The sequence below is a fragment of the Oryzias latipes genome, chromosome 4 (genome assembly GCF_002234675.1).
Source record: "Oryzias latipes chromosome 4, ASM223467v1".
Taxonomy (NCBI): Eukaryota; Metazoa; Chordata; class Actinopteri; order Beloniformes; family Adrianichthyidae; genus Oryzias; species Oryzias latipes.
Window position 1 is genome coordinate 2,304,897 of NC_019862.2, and position 20,184 is coordinate 2,325,080.

The window sequence follows — 20,184 nt, forward strand, 5'->3', positions numbered from 1 at the left end:
GACTGTTGTTCAAGTGATTTGGAAACTGGAACACAATGCAAATTAATTGCAATTATAATTCAAAAGTAATCTATTAGTTTACAACATTGACGCCTCAGAAATGTAATGCATTCCATAAATCCTATATTATTTCATTTCTGCTTTGGAAAGAAAAAACAGAAGAGAGAAGCTTTGTGCGTCTAAAAAGGACTGAAACACAAAACAAAAGGAGGTTAAAAAAATGTTCATCTAGTCAAAACAAACCATAAAAAAGCAGAGGAAATGTAGATAAGGAAAACAAAAACCAAATCACTGTTTGTGTCTACTAAGCCTAAAAGAAAATTCATGCCAGAAATGAGTTTTAACACAAGCTGGAAACGGATTTTTTCTGTGGCATGTAAAGAGTAAAATATTTACAAAAACGTAATCACTACTGCCTGACATCACTTTGTTACAGCAAACACTTCTGGTATTGTAATACCTCAGTTTTCTAATGTTGATATTGTGAACATTTCAACAAAAAAAAGGTAATCAAATGTCAGTAATATTTAAACATGGAGTTTTGTTGTGCTATCTTTGAGGACCCGCCCCTTCCATTGACGTGTTCTCCCTACCATGACAAAGGTGGATAAAGGTGGAAAGATTTCATGTAATCCATGGACACCAGTGAAGACCACAAATGATTGAAGAAAAAAGGTTCAGAGCACTGTCTAGTGGGTCTAGATGACCCAACTCCCAATGTTAAAGTGCCTAGGATAGCACAAGGGTTACAGACAGGCTTTACCAAGGTCAAATGAAAATTCTTCACTTCCAAATATTTTATACAGTTTGGCAACTTTGAGACTTTGTTTTGGGGATTTTTCTAACTAAAAATCCTTAACATGAACAGAACTGCTAAAAATGATTATTTTTTTTTAAAACTAGCAACAAATCTTAATCTTCCATATACTGGTACATATAAAAGTTGATATTTTGTCAAATCTAGTGTCAAAATGATTATTATTCCATTTGAAGTCAAAAATGTTCTGACCCATCTACATGGTAACACTGGTCCAGCAGGCCAAAGGTGTTTTAGCAGGACTCTTTGTCAATCATGACCACTAAGACAGGTAGACAGTCAGGTCTGCAGGATAATCCTTAGAACAGACATCAAGACAAATGAATACATCGATTTTGCAGAACTGCAGAAAATGAAATGTGATTTTTTATTCTTTTTTTGTTTTTTAAGTGCTTTGAGGGATATGTGAAGTATCTATAGCCCACAGGTCACAGCTTGAATAGAATCTATTTGTGTTTCTTCATTTTACCCTGCAAATAAACTCGACTGTTCTGTTCATGAAAAGGCCTTGCATGAGGAAGTGTCTGAGATAGCTGATGCCGATATTTCTCTGAATAGTAAAGACTATTCTTTATCCTTTTTGGATAAACATGCCTGATGCAGGTAAGGCAGGATTTCTGTAAAACCAGCAGGAGGCCGCCCCTCCAGGAGTTTGACAGTGTATGGCTACGTTCACACTGCAGGGCTTAATGCTCAATTCCGATTTTTTTTTTATTTGATTTTTTGCAAGGCTGTTCACATTTCCAATTAAATGAGAACTTTTGTGATCTCCTGTGTGACCGTGAAATGACCCAGAATTGACCCGCATGCGCAGGATTGTACTGTACAGTGAACGACGTTGCTTGTTGTTTGCAGAAGTAGCTAACGTTAGCAATGGATGTCAACAGTGTTGTCAACAGAGGAGCTCTTTTTGCATTAATACATACATTTTCACAAAGGAACCAGCACAATTACAATCTTCTCATTTTAAGAAGGCATTGGAGCCAGGATCGTCTGGACCCACTGTTGTGGAATGGGGATGTGTATGTGCTGGGGCCGCGCGCGTGTGTGTAAGAGAGAGGAAAGAGCGCGTGCAGCGAGGTAGAGAATGAGGGGGCAGTGTGGGCACATTCATGTTGTGTGTTAGAGAGGAAGGAGAAGGATAATAAAAGAAGGTTTCCCCCAGAATAAATGCTATGGACTCTTTATTAACCCGCTCTGGAGAATCTGAGGGTCCGAACGGGGAAGTGAACCCCGAAGGAGGATCCGCCTTGGATCCTCCGCGCTTCTGACCACGGTCGGAACGAGAGAAAAAAGTAATCGCGGGGAAGGTTCAACACCACGCTCGGCCATTTCGCTGGAAATATTTTCAAAAGCCGCCTGGTTGCTATAAAAGCCCTTGAGTTTGGCCTGAATAGAGCTGTCACCCCAAATATGAATCCAATCGGTGACCTCGCTTCCCTTCCACTGACTGGTCTCAGCAGCATCGTCCACCATGGTTGTGGTTTATGTTCTCGTTCCCGCCTACTTCAACGCAGAATGATGACTTTTGTAGCTTAACAATGACGTACAGGTCGTATTCATGTGGCATGGTCGGTCAGACGGTGGTCGCATTTCAAAAGATCGGATAGGTATCGGATTCCGGACGACATACCCAAGTGGCCTGGGTCACATTTGAAAAGATTGGATTTGTGTCGTCCAGACTGTAATGAATAGATCAGATACAGGTCGCATAGGAGTAAAAAAATCAGAATTGGGTCATTTCAGCCTGCAGTGTAAACATAGCCAATGTTTTAGACTGAATGATGTATCTTTCAGTGGTAGGGGCGTGGCCTTCTAACATGCTCACTCCTGATTGGAGACATTGGTTGCCATTCAAATGTAGACAGGCCAAGTCTATCCATAGGAAAGGAGAACTTTAAAAAAACCTGTGCTGTGATCACTCAACACGTCAATCAGGCTTTTAGCATCTTTAGAAAGGTGGTTGAGTCAGAAAAGGTAAGAAAGCTTAAGATTCGCTCAGGCTTCAGAGAATATTTGATGGAAGCCAAAACTCTTTGGATGTAGAAGCATTCAGTTGACTTCACCACTAAAGCATTTGAAGTTGTGAACAAACACTTTGAGTTGAATAATTTAGGATTCAACATAAACTAAAAAGAAACTAATCAGAGTGACACTAATCAGAGTCAGTGTCAGACCTTTCACTTCATGTGATCAAGCAAGTGGGGATTTCTCCACCACCCAGGAGAGACCGGCTCTGTGAGGGCAAACATCTGTGGGGCATTTCTCCATGACCTCCAGGTCAGCTGAAAGGGAGGTGCTGGTGGAGGGCAGAGCTGGCTATCTCTGCCAGCCGTCATCCGTCTCCAACGGCCTGAGTGAATGCCCTCCCACCTCTTCCTCGTGGAGGTAGCCAGCTTTGGGAAACACCTTGACCCCATTGGTTAGATGTGTTTCCGGAGGCGTGCGGCAAACGGGATCAGGGTTGTTCATTGGAGATCCCTGCCGGAGGTGGTGAAGAGGAGGGGTGGAAGGTGAAGGCATGTGCTCAGGAGAGCTTCTCTCTGATTTGATGCTGAGGTTGAGGGAGGGCAAGTGTGCAGAGTCTGAGGAGCAAGTCTGACTTGGGAAAGAGCCCCCTCCGCTGGACATCCTTGGCACAACAACAAAGAGACGGAAGAAAGCAGTTGGAAAATAATATCTCAATAAAATATTTGGACTATATTTAAAATTGTTATAACTAATCATGACATTTATGTCAAATCTATAGGTATTTTATTTTGAAATTAACTTGAACACAAAACTTTCCCCCATGCTTTTGGTCCTTTCCATTTTTGGTAAAATATTTTGACGATAAAGAAATGAGCATGATTTGGAATAATCAGAACTGTGGGCAATAAACTTCTCATTTCAGAGAGTTTCTGATACTTGGAGGCACGCTCTTTGTGCTTCTGTTGAGAGTTGATCACATGATTGGACCCATGAATGATGGAGTTGTTGAAATACTTCCTATTTGCTCTTTATTGTACCTGTGCCATCCACAGGCTCCACCTGACTGATCATCTGTTAATGCTTAGAATCTAGCCTCACCAGCTTACCCAGAGCTCACATGCGACCCATAGGCGTGCTGAGGCAGAACTGCTGGTTGCCAAGGATTCCCAGTTCCCCGTTGAAAGGAAACAGACTGGTAGAAACACGGCTGGCTGTACTCTGTAGTGAAAGAAGGAGACAATGAAATAATGCCAGCAACATCAAAAGAAAGAACAGACAGGGTTTGTCAGACGAAACAAAATGTTTGTCTGGTTTTAATCTGTAAAATGATGACTTTTCATATTTTTCTCTCAAAGTAAAATGAAAAATAAACTGACAACTTAGATCAATAAAAAAAAACGTTTTTTTTCTCGGTCAGTATTACAAAATATCTGAATGAAGACGATAAAACTAAGATAACATGAACAGAAATTCCGTCCATTTAATTGACAATCCATCTTTGCAAACCCGCTTTGGCCTCTGTTTTTCATTCAACATTTGTTTGCAGTCTCGTGGATATTATCACAGGGATGTTTTTGAAGCATTAAAACTCTGTTTAAGTCAAGCTTTTTTTTTTCACACAAATGGTCGGAATATAAAGCCGCAATATAACCAGCAAGCCAGCTGGCTGTGGTTGTCCTATTTTTGCAGCAATGACAGCCTTAAATGATCTTATTTATCTTGTGTGTGTATACATTTCATTTAGAAACAGAGTTTACAATATTTCACTCTGCTGTGATGTTTTATTTTATGTACTTAATGTGAATAGGTAGTTTTTGTGTCATTGCCCAGTGTGATGCGATGTTAGTTTTCTAACTGCTTAGCTTTGCTGTAACCTCTATACTGAGAAATCTGTCTATTTTTTTGTTTTTCACTTACCGTGCCAGGAGGCTGCAAGAGACCTCTGTCACATTTTTCTAACAAGTTCATTGGCGGTGAAGCTGCAGGGGTAATATTGATATTATGGTTATGGTAAATGTTTTTAGATCAGTGAAAATGTGTAATTCCCCGCGGCACACTGATTGAAAAACACTGCACTAAGTAATCCTCCATCACCTTCTAAAACAATGTTTACATGGACTTCATTGAAAGTGGACGTACATTATATTTCCAAACGTTTTGTCTAACCTGCCTTTACTCACATATGAACTGAAGTCCCATCCATTCCTAACCCATAGAGTTCAATATGATCCTGGTCCACCTTTTGCAGCTTCAACTCTTCTAGGAAGTCTGTCCACAAGGTTGAGGAGTGTTTCTAGGAATTTGTGACCATTCTTCCAAACAGCATTGGTGAGGTCACACACTGATGTTGGTGGAGAAGGCCTGGATCTCAGTCTCTGCTCTAATTCATCCCAAAGGTGTTCTATGGGCTTCAGGTCAGGACTCTGTGCAGACCAATCCAGTTCATCCACACCAGACTCTGTCCTCCATGTCTTCATGGACCTTGCTTTGTGCTCTGGTGTACAGTCATGCTGGAAGAGGAAGGGGCCGCTCCAAAGTGTTCCCACAAGGTTGGGAGCATGGAAGTGTCCAAAATGTTCTGGTATCCTGAAGCATCCAGAGTTCCTTTCACTGGAACAAAGGGACCAAGTCCAAGTCCTGAAGAACAACCCCACACCATAATTCCTCCTCCACCAAATTTCACTCTCAGCACAATGCAGTCCCAGATGTACCGTTGTCCTGGCAACCTCCAATCCCATACTGGTCCATTAGTTTACCAGATGGTAAAGTGTGATTCATCACTCCAGAGAAGGCGTCTCCACTGCTCTAGAGTCCAGTGGTGGCGTGCTTTACACCACTGCATCAACACTTTGCACTTGGTGATGTGTGGCTTGGATGCAGCTGCTCTGACATGGAAACCCATTCTATGAAGCTCTCTGAGTGCTGTACTTGGACTAATCTGAAGTCCAAATGAAGTTTGGAGCTCTGTAGCAATTGACTGTGCAGAAAGTCGGTGACCTCTTTGCGCTATGAGCTTCAGCATCCTCTGACCCCTCTCCATCACTTTATGGGATCTACCACTTGGTGGCTGAGTTGCTGTTGTTCTTAAAATGGATTCTAGTTTTTTGGAGCCAGCGGACACATTCTATTTGGAAGGCCAGGGGGGAGGGCTCACCGAGTCCCGTTCTCATAAATAGTCAATGCCACATGACAGATAATGCTCCTATTGGTCAGGACTTACTGCAGCCACATGACAGATGGGGGAAGCATTGTAACTCCTGCCAACCGTCTTCTGACAGACAGATGAAGCCGTTAATTTGGTTTTATAATTTTATGTATTTTTTTAATTGGTCATAATAAAACAGCTTTACCTATTAGGTTTATCAGCATGACCCAGAAAAGGTTCAGAAATATAGAATGGATACATTAGTGGTTAAATGTGGAAAGGCTTGCACAGACAAATAAGGTAAAACCAAATGACTGATAGAGCCTTTACCAGAGCCTGTGCCTGACAGCCACATAAGAATATGACATGAGCTATCAGGAACTTCACGAGTTAAAAATAAGATAAAAAAATCTTCAAAGAGAAACATCTGATGGGAATAGTCCAAAGAGACGTGTAATTTATCTCCCAACTACTTTAGATTAGTGCTACTGTGTCACACTCAAAGCAATAGATTAAAGCTATGAATGGGGAAATCCAATTGTTAAAAGAAAATAACAGTTTTATGAACTTTTCTGACGCAGGGAAGAAAAAAGGGAGAAAGTGGGTTTACAGAATAAAGAGTGACACTGACAGTTGTGATAAATCCAAATCAAGATTTACAGTTGAAGGAAGATGTTTTAGTGAAATCTTCTCCCCAACAGCTCATTTCAACAAGCACAAGAACACTTTAAAAAGCAGCAAAGGAGAGATTGTTACTTTAGTCTTAGGGATGTGGAAACAGCTTACATACATGCTCCCACTCAGTATAACATCTTCATTGACTAGCCAGCAGGTTATGAAGAAGGGAAAGACTTTTTATGGGATAAAACAATCTGGCTGCAACTGGAATAGAACAACTGTCGTAGTATCTAACCAAGAATGGTGTCACACATGTTACCCGATCATCACAGCAAGCAATGGAGAAGTAATGAAAGATGTTACAGACATCCTTTCAGACAGTCTGAAGGGGAAGGACTTGGCCACACATAAGCAATTTGTTTTGGTCTAGATTTCCCTCAGTTTGACAGATATCTGAAAATATTACAAGAAACATGTCAACAAGTTACTGGAGAGGTTCAATATGCAGAACTGTGAACCCAGAAAGTCACTCACACAGAAGATGCTATGAAGATAAGAGATGTAAAGATATTGGAGAGGCTGTAGGAAGACTTATATATCTTATGACGTGTACTTGACCAAACTGTTTGTGGTGAGCAAATTATCACTAAACGTTTACGAGCCAGAGAAACGGTGGCTAACAGTTAAGAATGTGTTAAGATATCTTACTGCAAACGAGGGGCTGTGCTTTAGAAGAAAGGCCGTGTCACAAAGCCACTACATACATTTTGTATATGTTGCATGACAATTGGTCATACGTGAATAAATGTGGAGAAAGTGAAAAAAGTTGGGGTCTGTACGTGAAATTTTCAAAGATGAATCACAAACGAACCACATTAAAACCATGGTAGAAGTACGAATAAAACACGCAAAGAACACGGAAATCAACATAGATCATGAACCATGTGTGATTATTGTGCTGTTTATATACAATTCATTAGCGGTTCATGTGTCAATTATGTAACTTTAACATTATATGTGCACAAAACAAAAGTTATGTATCCGTGGTTAATGTGTGAAAAGTCCGCTAGACATGAGTGGAATGGTCTTGGAAAGCCACAAATTTGTGTCTCTTGCAAAAATCATGCACAATTGCGTGAGATTTGCATAGTAATTGTGTATACAACTACGTAAAATACTCATAAACTGTGTAATTCTCAACTGACCAAGAATTTTGAACAGCTCAAAACCGAATCCACATAAAGACTGATCGGCCGAAACCCTCGACGAACATCTGCACACATCAGTGAACCACAAATGCAAGACACATGTGTCACGTATGTATCACAAAAGACTGAAATTTTGACACGGCTTTAACATAATGAAGACTGGCTAGCAGACAAACGCTGCAGGCTTTTGTGTGAGCCTCAGTAGGAAGGGTTCTGCAGTTTATTGGAAAACCAAACCAGGCTGTAGCAGCACTGCCTACCTGTGAAAAAGAACTTAAGCCCTTGGCCTTCACCATGGAGTGTACAGATTTAAAACAAAGGGCTGTTCATTTTTTTGTTACTAACAAATTATTGCTCCAAAAAATGTAGTGTCTCACCTTTTTCTTTAGAGTTCAACGTTGTGGAATCTGCTAAGCTCAAAATGAAGTTAAAATGAAGTTTTTTATGCCATAAACCATAAACAATTTACAGCTCAGAATTTACAGCACAGATTAGGATCTAGTGAGGGCTTTGGTCATTGTGTGGCTTGCATTTAGCATATCTGCCATTGTGCTGTGCAAGTGGCACATCTTAAAAAAATGAATGCAATTCTGAGCATGTCTGTCTCACCTCAAAAAGCCACAAAAATATCTCTGGTACAGTGAACAGTCTATCAGACATAACTGTGGTTTTGAAGACAAGCTACAATTTTGATAACATCTAATGTTGGAGACTTTTTTCTTTTTTTTGCTTTTACAGTTTTATAAAATTTAAGTTTATTTTAGTTTACTCCTGAATTATTGGCACATCACATTTTTATTGATAATTCACATACAAAATATTGTATTTTTATGTGATGACTCTGTCATTATTGACATGCCTTTGTTTGGGTTTACATCATTCTTCACATGTTAGTGACTGGACTCAGATAATTGTTAAAAAGCATGGGTTCTGTCACTTTGCAGATACTTCACATGCAAGAACAGATGCAACACATTAAAAGAAAAAACTCAAACCCATTTTCTAAATTCACCACATGGCAGAGGATTCTCAGCTGACGTACCAGGAGTTCCAGAGGTCGGAAAGCCATAGCCGCCCAAACCGTGACTCAAAAGCCCCGCCTTGCCCATGGCCACCATGGAGTTGCCCGCTTGCAGGCCCTGGTACAAGAAACCCCTCTGATGATTAGAGAAACACACACAGTCACACAAAAAATGTCAATTTGACTGATAATGGTGTCAATCTCCACAAACTGTGTGAGTGAAAAAAGCTGTTTGTCTCCACACTGTGTGGATGGGTTGTGAGTCATTACGTGTTATGTGCTCTGGTTATGTAGGTTGAGTCTGAATTCATTCCCATTCCTCCCTATCCCTCCAATTCCAGGTGCATTTGAAGCTTTAGTGGTGCTTTAGGTCCGATGTTGTTTTTTAAAGGGGAGCCATAGCGACTTAGAGCTGGGTATCCCTCCGCCGTTAGGGTGATCCGAGGAGATTTAGTGCTTTAGTGCTCTGAAGCACCTAAGTTTACATTTAAATGTAAGAAATTACTTCATGTCTATGCATGACTTTTTTAAAGTTCTAAAACTGAAGATGTGTGTTTTCCTAGTGCTGTTAAGCTGCGCGCTAATGTAGATGACTGGTGACTATTGATGACATCATTGAGTGGTAGTAACGACCGGATTTAAAGACACTACTTTCCCTAACGCGCCGTTTTTAGGGCTAAATGTAGGGGGAGAGAGATGCTTTGGGCGTTTGGAATGAATTTTGATTCGGCCGTAGACTGACAGACACTCACAGCAGAGTTATGGTTCGCCCGTGTGGATCCCATGCCTGGATTTGCAGCATCTGCCTGCAGGTTGTCGCTGCCCAGGTTCAGAGGAGGAGGACTTTTCATGTCCAGAGCTCGATTCACGCTGCCATGGGAGAACACTGAATAACCAATACCTAACAAGTGATACAAAGAAACAGGAAGGGAAACTTAGCTTGTTTTATTCTCAATGAAAGAATATATTTGAATTTTATTTCTGCATATCCTCTATTTATGCTACAAGTTGTATCTTTCCTTCTGTTTCCCTGCAGTCCAATCTAATCTAAATGTGTCACCATTGAACTGACATTAAAATCTGGACCAAAATCTGTGGCTTCTGAGTACCATTTCTCTGCAAACCCGGCGGTAAACCAAACAAGGATTTCTCATGATCTAGTAGCACGTCATCTGAATAGACCAAGAGAGAGTGACTGACTGACTGACTGACTGACAGGTGTGATGGATTCTGTGCAGAAACCACGGAGCTGCTGTTGCACTGGCTGAGAGCCAGTTTCATGCAACAGGCTGAACGCATGTGTGGACGAGCAGAAACACACATAGGCAGACTTCCTGTGAGTTCACAGCCACCTGCACAGATGGCTGGCAGTACGTGTGAATTTTGCACCTATTATTCGGTAAAAAGTCAATTCTGCCTCTGACTCAGAGAATGTATTAACCCCTTAATTCATTAAACATTCATGAGTAACAAATGAAGATGTTCTGATGAATGAACCAAAGACAAACATGCAAAATTAATCTCAAAGCTGCTTAACTACAGGAAATGATTCAAAAGGTTATGGATGGTTCATTTTCAAATAATTATTAGCAGATATGCATTATTGATACTGATTCAGAAAAAAAACCCCAATGTTTATTAATATAAATGCAATCCCTTGTCATTTTTTCAGATTTTCTTTTTACAGAAATACCTTCAGTTTGCAATGATCTGGTACTTGATCGGGCCCGGCTCACCTGTGTGAGGAGACATGAGCGTACCGTGCACATGTGATGCAGCAGGGCTGGAGGAGCCTGGCCTACAGCTCAGAGGTTTAAAGCTTGGCGGCCTGTTGGAGGTCAAGTTTGATGCAGAGGAGTTGGGAAAACTGTTTTCACAGCCTGCAGACGCCATGAGCTGTGCTTCTGGGGAATGCAGTGCAGGGCCCTGAGGAGCAACGTAAATATGCTTGGTTACTGACATGTTGACTCATCTCTTTTTGTCTTTATAAATATAAATATATATATATATATATATATGCATTAAATGTGCTGATAGGAAAATAGTGTGTAGAGACTGACGTAGAGACGCTGACGAGCCACAGAGAGATCCAAGCTCTCACTGAGGGGGTATTTGTCAGCTGTCACCCGCACATTCTCCTCGCTGTCGAGCTCTGAGCTGTCCAGACCAAGACCTTTCCTCCGCAGGGTCTGATCCAGGAAAAGTGTACATATTAGAAATTACCCACAATGCTACCAGCCCAAACTAAAGATCAAGGGTTGCTATTCAGAAGGTGGTAACTAGAAGTTTAGCTATCCATCTTTTTCACCACTATGTGTGACTATTATCATATGTTTGACTGTTGTCCATTCATGTACACTCACCGGCCACTTTATTAGGCACACCTGTCCAGCTCCTTGTTAACTCAAATTTCTAATCAGCCAATCACATGGCAGCAGCTCAAAGCATTTAGTCATGTAGACATCGTCCAGACAGTCTGCTGCAGTTCAAACCAGCACCAGAATGAGAAAGAAAGGTGATTGAAGTGTCATTGAACGCAGCATGGTTGTTGGTTCCAGACGGGCTGGTCTGAGGATTTAATAAACTGCTGATCTACTGGGATTTTCACCCACCACCATCTCTAAGGTTTACAAAGAATGGTCCAAAAAAGAGAAATATCCAGTGAGAAGCAGATCTGTGCACAGAAATGCCTTGTTGATGTCAGAGGTCAGACTGGTTCCAGCTGATAGAAAGACAACAGGAACTCAAAGAACCACTGGTTCCAACAGAGGTCTGCAGAAGAGCATCTCTTAACGCAGAACACGTCCAACCTGGAGGCAGATGGCCTACAGCAGTAGAAAACCACACCGGGTATCACTCCTGTGAGCTAAGAACAGGAAAGTGAGGCTAAAATTCACACAGACTCACCAAAACTGGACAATAGAAGATGTAAAAACTTTGTCTGGTCTGATAAGTCTCCATTTCTGCTGCTACATTCAGATGGTAGGGTCAGAATTTGGCATCAACAACATGAAAACATGGATCCATCCTGCCTTGTATCATTATTCAGGCTGGTGGTGGTAGTGTCATGGTGTGGGAGATATTTTCTTGGCCACATGCTGACCATCTCCATCCCTTTCTGACCACAGTGTACCATCTTCTAATGACTACTTCCAGCAGGATAAGAAACTATGTCATAAAGCTGGAATCATCTCACACTGGTTTCTTGAACATGACAATGAGTTCACTGGACTCAAACGGCCTCACCAGATCACCAGATCTCAACCCAACAGAGCACCCAATGTGGTGAAACTGGAGATCGGCATCATAGATGTGCAGCTGACAAATCTGCAGCAACTGTGTGATGCTATCGTGTCAATATGGACCAAACTCTGAGGAATGTTTCCAGAACCTTGTTGAATGTCACCAAGGATTAAGGCAGTTCTGAAGGCAAAAGGGGTCCAACCCTATACTGGCAAGGTGGACCAGATAAAGTGGCCGTTGAGTGTATATTTGCTCACAGGATTCCTTTGAATTGTTCCACTGTACCTCCAGGATGTCAGTGTTGGTGCGGCTTTCGTGGGGCTCGCTATACTCTGTGTATTTGAGAAGCACTTTGTCCATGTCTGTGCTTGCGTACTGGAACAGACGGTTGGTGCTGTTGAAGATGATGAGGGCGATTTCACAGTCACAGAGCACACTTAGTTCATAAGCCTTCTTCATTAGACCGAACTTACGTTTGGTAAAGGTCACCTACCACGAGGCAAAAGAAAGAAATGAAAGGAGTGAATGAAGGCAGTTTATTAGATACAACAAAAAATACTTTCTTTTTTAGATTCATTCATGTCCAGGGAGTTCCAAAGGATGTTTCATTCTACGGCAGAAGATTCTAATCTAACATTGCTTCTAAACAACGTCTCGGCGGCACTGTGCATGTCCAAAGCTAAATTGAACAATTTCAGAGGGTTTGGCTCAACAATCTGCAAACCAACAGAAACTATATATACATATTCATGCCCTTAAACCAGATAAGAGAACACGTAGAACTGAATTTTATCACTTTAAAGCATCATGTTAGGATCAGATAAGTAAGACATACTGTGCTTACCAGCCTTCTACACCGAGTTGCCTTTACAGAACACTCACGCATAGTCATGCCAGCTCCTAACTGTCATTGAGATGATAATGTTTGTGTTTCCTGCAGCAGTCTACTTTCATAGAGATGAAACGGTGATTTCATGAAGACAGTCTGATTATGGTTCAACACACTGAAGGATGTTGCAGCATTTTATACACTTAAGGAAAAAAAGACAGAATTTCTTATTGTATCAATAACGTGAATTACAGGATAAAACTCTTTGCTTCGGGAAAAAATAGGATCTTATTTTCCTGCTTTGGCTTCTCACAAGTAATAAATGCTAAAAATGCAAGTAACCCTTGTGCTATCCTAGGCACTTTAATGTTGGGAGTTGGGTCATCTAGACCCACTAGACAGTGCTCTGAACCTTTTTTCTTCGATGATTTGTGATCTTCACTGGTGTCCATGGATTACATGAAATCTTTCCACCTTTATCCACCTTTGTCATGGTAGGGAGAACACGTCAATGGAAGGGGGGGGGGGGGGTCATTGGATACCACAAGGGTTAAACATGCAGACTTAAAAACATTTTTTTTTTGGATAGGAACAGAACAGAAAAAGCTAGTGTTGTATAAAATGTACAAAACTTGAGATGTATAAAAGTGTATAAAATCACTCAAATCTGTTGGAGACCAGTCAAATCCTGCATTTCTGGTCCCAGTGTTTAAGAATTAAATGCTACTCAGGATAAAAACATCCGGCAAAACAAAACGAACTCCATCTACATTGAACTGACAAAACATAGACATAAAAAGATGTATTTTCCCTGACCGTGTAATCTGATATCAAATACACCACTTTTAAAGCATTAATAAAGCCCCTCAGCCTTAAAATTTGCTTAATTTTACAAACATTATATTTATAGGAGAATTTCAAATTATGGGAATGCGACCTTACATATAAGCTCTAAGTCATATCGTGTCATTTGTTTAACAAGAGTTCAGCCAAAGGGTTTCCCCAGTTTGACCGATGACACTTGAATAATTGATCCGTTGCAATAGTTTTCACCTCTGGAAAAGCTGAAGACATTACTGAGTAAGAGACGCTCTTCACTTCAAAGCAAAGTTGAGGGACGGACACAGGGTTTTAAGGGGGCGGGGCTCAAAGTTGGAAAACGGCAACAAAAACGCACTTTTTTTTGTCTTTTGAAGAATATGAAAGTGAAGTGAAATTTTCAAATAAAGTACTTATAGATAATTACTCAATCCTCTGTCAGTCACTCCAGGTTCATGTTCATCATCCACAGCCGTCTACATTTCTGTTCATTGTCTTTAGTGAGTTGAATTGTCTGGTCTTCAGTTTTACCTTGTCAGGTCATCTGTTTTATCTGATTTTTGTTTCTCCACGGTTTTTGTCTTGTTTAAGTTGAATTATGTAATGTTTACGTTTCTGCCTCCAACCCCAGTTTCCTGCATTTTGGCTCCTACACCTCCAGTTCCAGTTCAGTTTACATATTTTGATACAGACGATTGTGAAACTGAATGACACAGAGTTTAAAGAAATCGATTCTAATTAGAATATATTACATTAAACGGATACATTTAGTGTCGGACCAGTAGTGAGGAAGCTGGTTTTTTATTGACAAAATACGACAGAAAAGTCGTATTCAAGACACAAAGAAAAGTCATATTCAAGCCAGACGTGTTAAACGTAAAACTAAATGTTGTAGGCCCTATTTATTCATTTTTTTAAAGTTGTGCACAATGTTGTCTTTATGCATATGTGTCTTTTTGACAGTTATCTTACCCCATACGCCATAGATGGAATATGATGCATACCATATTGTGTGTGTGTGCTGAAATGTCTCTGTGCGGAGGCTTTTGCAGTCAACAGGTATATTTATAATATTTCAGTGTGTCTGTGGCCACACTCTTTTGATAAACATGTTCATACAAAAATCATTGTAATGAACCCCTGGCAACTTGTTGCCTCTTTCTCTTTGTAGTCCTGACCCCCCCCCCCCCCCCCCCCTTTGTGTTTCTATGATCCTCCTCCAACTTCTTCATCCCCTTTTTCCTCTCTTGTACCAGGTCCCTCATCTCTATTATCACACTCTTCCTCCGTCTTCTTTTGGTCCAAAAAGAAATACACACAAATATAAAGTTTAGCTTCAAATCCAAAAGGGGTTTATTCAAATACACCCTTCATGTGTCTGAAGCCTTGTAACCCTCTATTGTAACAGTAACATCTGTCCAACACAAGAGGCCTTCAGCTCTGATCTGTTTTCTGTACAGGACGAGGGAAAAAAATGACTCTAAAGTGTTCAATTACTTTTATTAAACCGTAGGAGTACCAGAGACTATTATTGTCACTCAACACAAGTTACAGCTGAATTGAAATATGAGATTGGCTTGTTTACTGGCGAAGAGACCAGAGTGAATCTTCGCCCAACAATAGCCAGGGCAGGTCTCTGGCGACCCAGTGACTCAGAAAGGATACATAGATGGATGGAGAGCGGCTGGACTTTGTGGGGTAAACCAGAGAGCAGTGGAAGCAATGCTCACGCTCATTCTGCCCCATTACCAGTGCTGCTCCTTCAAGTATGCAGAGCTTGTGGCCGTGTCTGCAGTGCACCTTTGCCTCATACTAAACATGCATAGCAACTCATCGAGTCAGAAAATGGTGACCCTGGTACATGAAGGTACTAAGATTGGCCTGACTGAACGTCAGAGGTTAGCTTCAGGATGTTCCAGATTTTTAATTCGTGCAAATGAACGCGGAAAACGTTTTTTTTATTTTTTTCATTTTAAGTTGAAGTTTCACCTCTTATGAAAATGTTTCTTGGATGAGAGGCAACATTTCTTCAGCTTGAAACTACTAAACCCAGTTTTTCTCTTCTTCATTTTTATTCATTTTTTCCTGTTTTGCCAGAAAACCATCTTGGATGAATGAGTCTTCACAGATATGTGGAAAAGAACTGTACAAGTGTGCAGAACGCAGGCTCACCTGTCTGTTTCTCTGGTCGAGAATACGAGAAATCTGTATTTTCTTTCTTCCCATTTTTCTTCTTCTTTTCTAAAACCTGTAAAAGAAGAAGTAAAAATCTTGCTTACAGCTGTATGTCATAACCAGCTTCTGCATTTGCACCAGCGTTAACCTTTCACAGAAATAATTAGGACAACTGTTTTTTCTTTGAATAAAAGTGAAATACCCTCTTTCCCCAAACATTTCGTTGAAAGAAATTTAAACAGTTTTTTTTGTTTACAAAAATAGCTGTTGAGTAATTGATTATAATCTTGAAAGGTTTTTTTTTTAATTTACTTTTGATGTTTGTAAATCTGGTTTTCTGCTGTTGATTGTTAACATTTGTGAATCAGGTTTTGCTTGTTTTGGCCTAGAAATATTTAATAAATGAAAGAAGGAATTATGGGAAACTGTAAACAAACAAACAAAAAATGGAACATCTACAAACAAGCCGTTATTGCTAAACAAATGGAGACTTTGAGTGAGGACCACTTCTCACCACACTGCAAGGGTTTAGCAGTTCTTTCTATGTTTGTAAAATGTCCTCTGCTTGGTTAAAGTGACTCAGGTCTCATCCTTTTGGTAGGGGCAGAGGGTTTATTTTTACCATCATTAGGTGATGTGGTCTAAACTTAGTCTGTTCCTCACCATCAGTCCACACAGACTTATTCATATACAGTCTGGGTTACCCCCCACTCCATCGGCCCAGCGCTCCACAGCCCCCCGAGGCCCAAGAGACGGGGTTAAAAATAAGGTTCACAACTCTTTTTAAAGGTCCAGCAGCCAGTCGCTGCAAACAAACAGTAGAAGGAAACCGGTGTGTTTTTTCCACCCACTCCTCTCTCATAGACCAGGTCACACAAAAAAAGAACTTGAAGATCTGGGGGACCGAGACAAGGCTCTAGGTTGACTTGAAACTGGTTTCAACCCCCCCACACACACACACACACACTTTTCGTATTTATTTAAATCATCCTAGTTACTAAATGCCAGCAGATAAACTCTAATTTTGAGTTATGAAGTGATGGCCTGACTTTTTCTGGCCAGACTGTGCAATGCTCCTGGAAAGCCTTAGGGGATATTTGACTGGTTTCCCCTCCTAATGCTGAACATCTATTGGACTTTTCTAAATTTAGTTGTTTATCCTTGCTGATGCTGCCTAAACTGACATGGCGTCCTTGTTCCCACGACCCCTGAAGTGCCCACTGCTTCTCAACATGACGCTTGGTGCCGGGCATGTGGGTCCAACCTGGTGGAATTCACCTTTTCGCCCTCAAAGTTACCTTATAAAGACTGTTTGCTTGAGACCTGAATCTGCTGCAGACGCCAACCAAACTCATTATTGTCTTTGCCACAGTAGGTGAAAAAAAGCACGCAATGGACAAGTAAAACCACAAAAACCATTGTTGGTCTAGCTTGCTGACAACTCAGCTACCACAAAGCATTCAGTGCCAATTAGCTCAACCGTTCAGTTTTTCAGACCAGAAGTGAGACAAATAAACCACAAGTCAAGGCATATCAGTGGTGTGAAGAGAGAAGTTGGACATGTGTTCTAAACAGTGCAAGAAGATCCTTATCTTGCGGTTTTATAGAAGTTTCTTTCCTGTCAAAGAAACAACCAAAAGACAGCTAACAGAGCCCTGACAGCACAGTGAAAAAGCACCACTACAGCTGAATGATTATAGCTTCATGTCCAGCCCAACAGCGTGGACTCAGCAGTTAGCTTTGTGGTTATGCAGCTTTGTAAACTACCAGAAGGCTGAGACAGCTGAGAAAACCCGGTCCTGGTGTTTTCACCACTGACAGCTGCCGTTTCAGGTCGAGCATACAGAAAGAACCAGCGTGCTCCTGGTCTGCAAGACCTTACTTCCCAAAAGCCAACTCCTCAGTTTGCCATCTAAGATGAGACAGACAGGAAGAAGATGAAAATGACTCTCTCTCAATGGAGAGAGACCAGATGTCCACACCGACACTCAGGAGGGAATCGCGAGTCTCGCTGTAACCCTTATGCTATCCTAGGCACTTTAACATTGGGAGTGGGGTCATCTAGACCCACTAGACAGTGCTCTGAACCTTTTTTCTTCAATAATTTGTGATCTTCACTGGTGTCCATGGATTACATGAAATCTTTCCACCTTTATCCACCTTTGTCATGGTAGGAATAACACTTCAATGTAAGGGTGGGGTCATCTAAGATAGCACAGGGGTTAACTCAATTATTCTTTGTGTCATGTTGGTTCTGAGAAACAGGTAAAGTGGACTTGGTTTTTGGTGAAAGGCTTGTAAGCAACATGAACTGATATTTCTTTTAGAGGTTCAGCATCAAACCCAAATATAAAAATAAAAAAATCAAAATTTTTGAACGAAGCCCTTTTTGATCGGCTTTTCCGATACAGTTCACGATCCTTCACATTTACCTTAGCGCTGTATGCATTAATGAGAAAGGAACTTGAGCGGGGCATTTATGTGGCTTCTGCCTCGGTGCTCCTCTTTCCATGACTCATTCAGAACATGCTGGCTTGGGTCTTAAAAAAATAACAGCCGCGTGCATGGATGTTCAAGGCAGTTAACTCAACTTACACCAAGCAGATTCCACAGATTCTTGTTATTTATGATCAAAATTGGTGGAAAAAAAGCTATTTTGCAATTGTTAAAAGCACGTTTTGACAAAATGTTCTTGTGACTCTGGATTATCATCTCAGTGATTTGGTCATTTGTGAGTCTCAGGATGGCATGCATTATATCAAAGACTAACTTCTTTTTTAGTAGCTAACACACCAAGAAGTTACACCGTAATAACCAAGTCAAAAACAAAAAACCTTTAGTTATCATGTTAAATAAAATATTGTTTTTAAAATAATTTTTCCTAGGATTTCTTTTGAATGAAATCTGTAAAGTTCTCATTTAAATCAGGATTAGGTGATCACATCTTTGCGTTTATCTGCTTCGGCAGGTCTTGGTGAACGTTTGCATATCTACTTCTCAATCTGAAATGGTCATACATTCTCAGCTGTACCTGTCCCCTGGGAAAGGCTGTGCACGCGCGCGCGTGGGGGGTGCGCGCGCATGTGAGGGTCAGACAGTGAATGTTGGAGCTCACTTGTCTGGCAGATGGATGTTGAAGAAATATTTGTGTGCGTTTTTAACAGGTGATCAATGAGATGCTGTGATACTAGTTCTTTCTCCTTCCATCCATCTGCATGGTGACCATCAAGCATTCCATTCCAGAAAAACTCAACAAGACAACATGACAGGGTTTCCAAGAGGAACATCTGGGCTCAGGCCACTGGTGTCTCTTTTCCACAGAAAGTATTAATGTAACAGAGACTTCACAGTAAGTCCTTTATAGGACTTTTCCTCAGTACTTTGATGAAAACGGATCACTGAAAAGACTCTGCCTCCAAATGACCAAGCAGCCAAGCGCCTGCTTCAGCTGTCATGACGCATTTCACTTCAATTACACATCATAAATTGGCTAAAAGAAAATACAGAGATACATGAAGGAAAAGGTGAATGATTTGATCTGACCTTTTGCCGAACTTTCTGGGGGCCTTTTGTAGTCTCTCTCATTTGCTGGAAGTGAGCAGAAGTGCGCAGGTGTCAGTCAGAAGCCTCAGAGGAGCGGAAGAGTCTGCTGATGGTGGGAGACTGCTCTGATGCAGAACAGCGAGTGTTGAAGGAGCGCCGCGCGCTGCCTTCCAACAGCTGGCCATCTCTGCGCAAGCGCAGTCCTTCCTGCGCGCTGCCTCATCAGCCGCGCCATTGGACACCTTCCTTCACTTCCCACCCTCCCTTAGAATCACCCCCATGGGGCGCCGAATGTAAAAGTTCAGCAAACAAAGTTTAGCTCATAGCTTTGCCCGATTGAATCAACTTTTCTAGTATTTACATCATTTTTCTACTGGTGTCAAGCCAGCCCTCTCTCGTCGAACGGCTGTCAAGTGAGCCCTCTCTCGAAAACGGTGTGCCGCTTTTTTACATACATCGCGGTAACTGCAAGAAGGACTTACTTCTAAAGTGAAAGCATACATAAAATTTCAATGTATACCCCCCCCCCCCTTCCGAGATATATTATTAGATTTAGATAGTTATATGTCAAATGTGGAATTTCAAAGTAAAATCCAATTGAAATCATGTATGAATGCATTAATGCCACATGTTGACAAAGCTGTAAAATGAAAACTCCTAGTTTCCACAGAGTCATTTCACTTCTCACTTAAAGTATTCCACCTGGTGATGCCACAAAAAAAGTTTCAGAGGGATCTGATGTGGAATTTCAAAATAAAACACAAGTGAAATCTGTTATTACAGAATTATCGCCAC

General features: G+C 41.1%; 1 protein-coding gene across 2 annotated transcripts; it reads right to left on the reverse strand.

The window, feature by feature from the left end:
- Positions 1-2,076: 2,076 nt before the first annotated feature.
- Positions 2,077-19,600, reverse strand: mef2b (myocyte enhancer factor 2B). 2 transcript variants are annotated; one of them, XM_011473556.3, is made up of 9 exons: positions 19,390-19,600; positions 15,844-15,919; positions 12,309-12,512; positions 10,841-10,969; positions 10,517-10,706; positions 9,533-9,681; positions 8,802-8,898; positions 3,895-4,006; positions 2,077-3,449 (listed from the first exon to the last, which is right to left on the reverse strand). In XM_011473556.3, exons 2-9 carry the CDS (start codon positions 15,895-15,897, stop codon positions 3,137-3,139), a joined length of 1,248 nt encoding a protein of 415 aa, XP_011471858.1. In that variant the 5' UTR covers positions 15,898-15,919; positions 19,390-19,600; the 3' UTR covers positions 2,077-3,136. The 2 variants fall into 2 exon arrangements, with proteins under 2 accessions (XP_011471858.1, XP_011471852.1); XM_011473550.3 differs by having other exon boundaries at positions 8,802-8,916; positions 19,390-19,597.
- Between the last annotated feature and the right edge of the window lie 584 nt (positions 19,601-20,184).

Coding starts and splice junctions, on each gene's coding strand:
- mef2b (XM_011473550.3), bottom strand. CDS start 15,897: ATGGGAAGAAAGAAAATACAGATTTCTCGTATTCTCGACCAGAGAAAC. Junction 9,682..10,516: donor GCTCATGTCTCCTCACACAG/GTGAGCCGGGCC, acceptor ATCACTTGTTAG/GTATTGGTTATTCAGTGTTC. Junction 4,007..8,801: donor TCCGACCTCTGGAACTCCTG/GTACGTCAGCTG, acceptor CTTTCACTACAG/AGTACAGCCAGCCGTGTTTC.